Source organism: Etheostoma spectabile, chromosome 9 (genome assembly GCF_008692095.1).
Source record: "Etheostoma spectabile isolate EspeVRDwgs_2016 chromosome 9, UIUC_Espe_1.0, whole genome shotgun sequence".
NCBI classification, from domain to species: Eukaryota; Metazoa; Chordata; class Actinopteri; order Perciformes; family Percidae; genus Etheostoma; species Etheostoma spectabile.
This window is the reverse complement of record NC_045741.1, coordinates 11,576,394-11,581,345: the sequence shown is the minus strand read 5'-3', so window position 1 is coordinate 11,581,345 and position 4,952 is coordinate 11,576,394. Positions and strand designations below refer to the sequence as shown.

Sequence of the window (4,952 nt, the reverse complement as noted above, 5' to 3'; positions counted from 1 at the left end):
TAGAATGGCTTGAAACAAGGTAACCAAGGCATTTATTCCACGAAAAAACATTACAGAGTCCATGGTAGAACTTCAGACATTACCACAAAGTAATCAAATACGTGTGGCAGAGCACTTTCAATTAAAACAGTACACAATTCACAAGTGTGCTCTGCCTAGACACAGGTTGGAAAGATAATGTGAAAATCCTGCTACTGCTATTAGGACATGACCTTTTTACTGTAGTTGGCAGTTGTGTTTCTCTGTTGGTTATTAGCATTTTCAAAAACATTGAGGTGATTATGAGACTGTTTGAAAACCATTTAAATCCAGCGTTAAATATGCACAGTCATCAATCCAAAACTAAGCCTGCCTTCTGTATCTTAATTCAAAGAAAGCTGTTTTTCAGAGTGCAGTGATTTTCTTCGTTTGTGTGTCTTGAGGCACATCTTTTTAAATTCACATGCGTGCTGTATTTTGAAAAATCTTTTCAAAGCTTTCCTAAAATCACGCTGGTCTGACTTTATCCCCGAAAGATTCAAAACCTCAGCGCCCTTCCCTGTAACCTGTAGCTTTAAACAGATGTGCTGAAGAACTGCGTCTGGTGCGGCCTCTAATTTAACTGCATCTTCAGACACCCACATTAAACCAATTCAGTGTAAACGGCTGAAGTTGAACCCCCTTTACCCTCCTTTACATCAGCTGGGGAAGAAACACAAAGAGAGTATCGTGAATAAGTCAGCATCTGTGAATCCCCTTAATAGCAGGTAGCCTGGTGAAGTACAAGTGGAATTCCAAAAGTAGAAAGATAACATGTTTTTCTTTTAGAGGAAAGAACATAGATGTAGACAATAAAGGAGGGAGAGGGGGTCATATGGTCTTTAGGAAATAGTTTTTAATCTTGCACTTGTTCTGCTCTCCTATCTGTAGCGGATGTCACGCAGCTAGTGCCTATGATAACCTGTAATAACCTTGACGAAACTCTCAGTCCAGGATCAAGCCTTCTTTTACACCCTCAGTGGCATCTCCATTCTGTCCACTTCCCTAGCTCAGAGCGTAGGATGCCTGGGCTATAATTAAAGACATTCCAGTCTTAACCTAAGACCTCAGCCCCTGAATCTTTACCCTAACATTTCACAATCATTATGGCATATTTTCAGCCGCTTGTTCACGCCTCTCACACACACACTCAACCCTCCAAGGCATTGTTGCTCAGGCCTCAAGTGTGCTTGTCTTTGGGCAAATGCAGGGGCATCTAACACTAGTGATACTATTTACAGGTAGTGTGTGAGAGCATGAGCATATGTGTGTTGAAGGGGCTGAGGGTGTGTTCCTGTGAACTATGTAGTTTGACAACTGTATGTGTGAGCAGATGGTTAGGCTGGCCAAAGTGTGTGTGCGTGTGCGTGTGCGTGTGTGTATAAGGCTCTTGTTATTGTACTTGTGTACAGGGATAAGGGAGAAAATCTGCACGTAGAAGCAGTATTTTTCTCTGCTTCCTGCCTCAATTTTCTCTGCTGACAGCTAATAACTTAAATTATCTCATCAGTGACTCATGTCTGAAATTAAATAACATGTTGGCTCTTAAAGGAGGATAATTTATGTTTGTTTCAGGTGTTAATCGCTTGAGTCTTTAGCCTCAGGAGAATTGCAAGGCATGCAATCGCTGCCCAAAAATACTGTATCAGCATCTGCCACTTCTGATAAATGAAATGGAGTCATAATAGAAATAAATAAATAGTCGTACATTTTTGTACCATATTGTACCTCTTGTACTTGACTTATAGCCATAACTTTTAACTTTTTTTGTTGTTGTTCCTTTCCGATCCAGTAAGGGTGAGCTAGCGGTGTCACCAAGTGTAGCTACACAGAGATAAAGACAGACAGGTAACCGGACTGGGCTGGTTGTGTTGGAGTGCTCGCTGTTCGCACTTTTGTTGCACAGTCAGATGATTGTTTCAGAATGTCCAAACAGCGTTCTAGTTTAGTTAATTGTAAAGTTTGGTTTAGTTGACAGTTGCTAACAAATATTACAGAAGGATTGCATTAGAGTCACAGAGTGTGGTGGTGTGACTTCAGCACGTGTGTGTCTCACTTTAAACACAGCATGGCATGTTTGATTATTTTGGCAGGGTTTATATCAGGGCTCCCACAACTTAATGAATTTATTGCTGGATTATCCAGATACCTTTTGTTGCCCCAATAGAAGTTAATACAGTTAAACCTGTGGTGTCAGTTGTGTTACAAAAAATGGATTGCTGTTTTCACGGCATGTTTTTAATGCTATTTTTAACCATGAAGTTACCTAAAGGGTCAGTTCACCCAAATTACATCTTGCTCTGCAGATAGTTTTGGTTATGTTTTAAGATTCCTGGAAGTTTGTTTGTAGCACTCAAAGCATTGAAAATGTAAAACAAAATAACTAAAGCAGCAATGTGACCATACATAAGCAACACTCAGGATTATCCAAACCTCACTGTGAAGACTTTTTACTTGAACTACCCTCAACCAAATAAATAGTTCCTGTTGAAATCAGGTTGGCGGTCAAATTAGTGAGACAGATATCTCAAATTATGGGCTAATAAAACCACAAATATCTGCATGTATAGATACCACAAGAGGTATATGAGAAACAACAACAAAAAACATTATTTTGTAATTTGTGTGAACTAACCCTTTTAAGCAAATGTTGGGATGTTGTGAAACATTCTTTCCAAAAGGTGAATAAATTCCATCCTTAGCTGTCTCCCCCTGCTTCCAGTCTTTATGCTAAGCTAAGCTTTCTAGCTGCTGGCTGTTGCCACATATTTAGAATACAGAGTAGTTTTGATCTTCTCATTTAACTCTAGGCAAACGAAACAAATAAGTCTATTTCCCAAATGTGGAACCATTTCTTTAAGAATATTATGTCAAATGTTCTCTATACATGTGATTAACTCTGCCTGTCTTTTGCCTTTTTTTTGTCTTCTGCTTCTCCAGTTGTGGACCCACATGGCCGGTCCTCCTCCCAGCCCCCTGCAGCTTCTTTGGCTCCGGCCTCCTCCAACCTGCTGACAGCTCCTCCCATACGGCGGAGAAAAGAGCGCCCCCAGGTCCTGAACCTCTCTGAAGCGGAGATGGCGGGCGTTCTGCGGCCAAGACCGGGACGCTTGGACAGCCCCAGCAACCGCTACGCCGGTGACTGGAGCGGCTGCGGAGAGAGCTACTTCCCTTGTGATATTCTGCTGCCTCCCAGCAAAGAGGAGGCGGACTATGATGACGTGCCCTCAGAGGATTCAGAGGCAGCTGAGGAGGCCCAGGAGAATCCTGAGGATGCAGAGGAAGAGAAGGGACAGATGCTACCGAGCCCTGTGTCTGATCCTGCTGAGCAGGAGCAACCTCAGAAAGAGGAGGCGGTGAAGGAGGAGGAAAAAGAGGTAGAAGAGGAGGAGGAGGAGCAAGTAGAGAGTGATTGTTCAGGCAATGGGCAGACTATAGAGGACAAAGAGGAGGAGAGTGTGTGCGACCACATCTTTCCCCCCCGTCTGCCCAAAGAGCACACCTACCAGGCTTACATGAAGATCCAGGATATCAGCCCCGTGCTAAGCAACAGGGTCAACCTGAGAGACCTGCAGGAGAGCATCGACACTCTGATAGGAAACCTGGAGCGAGAGCTCAACAAGAACAAGGTCAACGTTGGATACTGACTCCTACTACAGTTACACACACACACATATTTCCACTCACACTCACATGGGCTGATGGGGTTTGGAGAAGACCTTCTTTACCGATTAAGGTGCTTCAGGATACAGCCACAGTGTTTCCATGGAGATCCTGTGATGTAAGCGCGGTGCTGCTCTAAAAACCTAAAGGATGAAAAGATGTGTAACAGGGCACTTTGTACCCTACCCATAGACATTCCTTTCACTTTGTTGGCTGTCTTACTTTATGTTGTTGGTGTGTTTTGGTCCGGTTCTGTGTTCCATGTTGTTATTGTTGCTTCTCTTCTTATTAGAAGAACCCATTGACCCCTCAGGGGTTTAAAAGGTGCCTTAATTGTGTGAAGGTGGTACGTCAAAAGGAAAATCCACCTTGAAATAAAATGCATTCCCTCGTGTGGTTTTGATAGTGTTGACAACCGATATGATAACCTCTATGATGTTATGAAGATTTGTTTTTACATCGAAAAAGGCTGAAGTATGTAATGTTTTTGAGCAGGTACTAATCCACCCTGCGTACTATGGGGCTCTATTCATACTAACATTTCAGTGGTAATGCTGATGCCAACATTTGTGGAGCAAAGTTACTGATAGACACTTTTTTACATTGGCCATTCCATACCAAAATATAATAGTGCCTCCCCCATAAGTATTTTATTGGCAGGCTTCTGATGAAACATTTGGACATTGGACACTTCCAAATCTATGTGGTGGTAGGAAAAAAAGAGGACTGTACTGGGCCTTTTAACTGTTTCCAACCAAAATATGTAATTAGGTCATTACGATAATTATTGTCATTACAACAGTCAAGACCGTCTATCATTTTTGGCATTGGAAAAAAATAAATTCCGGTATTTTTATTGAACCAGAACATTAATCTCTAATGCTGAATGGAAAACCTCTGAGTATCTAGCTTCTACCATCTTTTTTCGAGCATGTAAACAATGCTTAGCAACACAAACCACGATCACGGGAGGAACGGATGTACATTCTGTTTGAGGATGGATTTTCTTTTTTAAGGCAGCAGAGAGCTTTTGTATTGAGGTATGAAACACTAAATATTGTACAACAATAATGCACTTATGAGGCAGGCAGTAGTGTAGATTGTCATTTTATGTCATGCAGTAAATAATAGGGACTGTGGACTGAGTTGAGGGTGAAACAGCCACCACTGAAACCTCTTAAAGATAAATAAGAATATGGCTTAAAATGTATTTGCGTCATGCTTTGTTTGACATGTTTAGACACCCATGTACAGGCATACCCACACCTGTC

General features: G+C 41.9%; 1 protein-coding gene across 3 annotated transcripts in view; it reads left to right on the top strand.

Annotated features, from left to right (window-relative positions):
- syde2 (synapse defective 1, Rho GTPase, homolog 2 (C. elegans)) overlaps window positions 1-4,570 on the top strand; it is a 46,674-nt gene extending 42,104 nt beyond the window's left edge. For 2 of the 3 annotated variants that reach the window (XM_032525526.1, XM_032525528.1), the window contains exon 8: window positions 2,959-4,570. In XM_032525526.1, coding sequence (XP_032381417.1) covers window positions 2,959-3,665 — 707 coding nt within the window. In that variant the 3' untranslated portion in view covers window positions 3,666-4,570. Of the gene's footprint in view, window positions 1-1,810; window positions 1,867-2,958 lie in introns of all 3 variants that reach the window. The other variant, XM_032525527.1, reaches the window with a different exon arrangement.
- The last annotated feature ends 382 nt before the right edge of the window (window positions 4,571-4,952 follow it).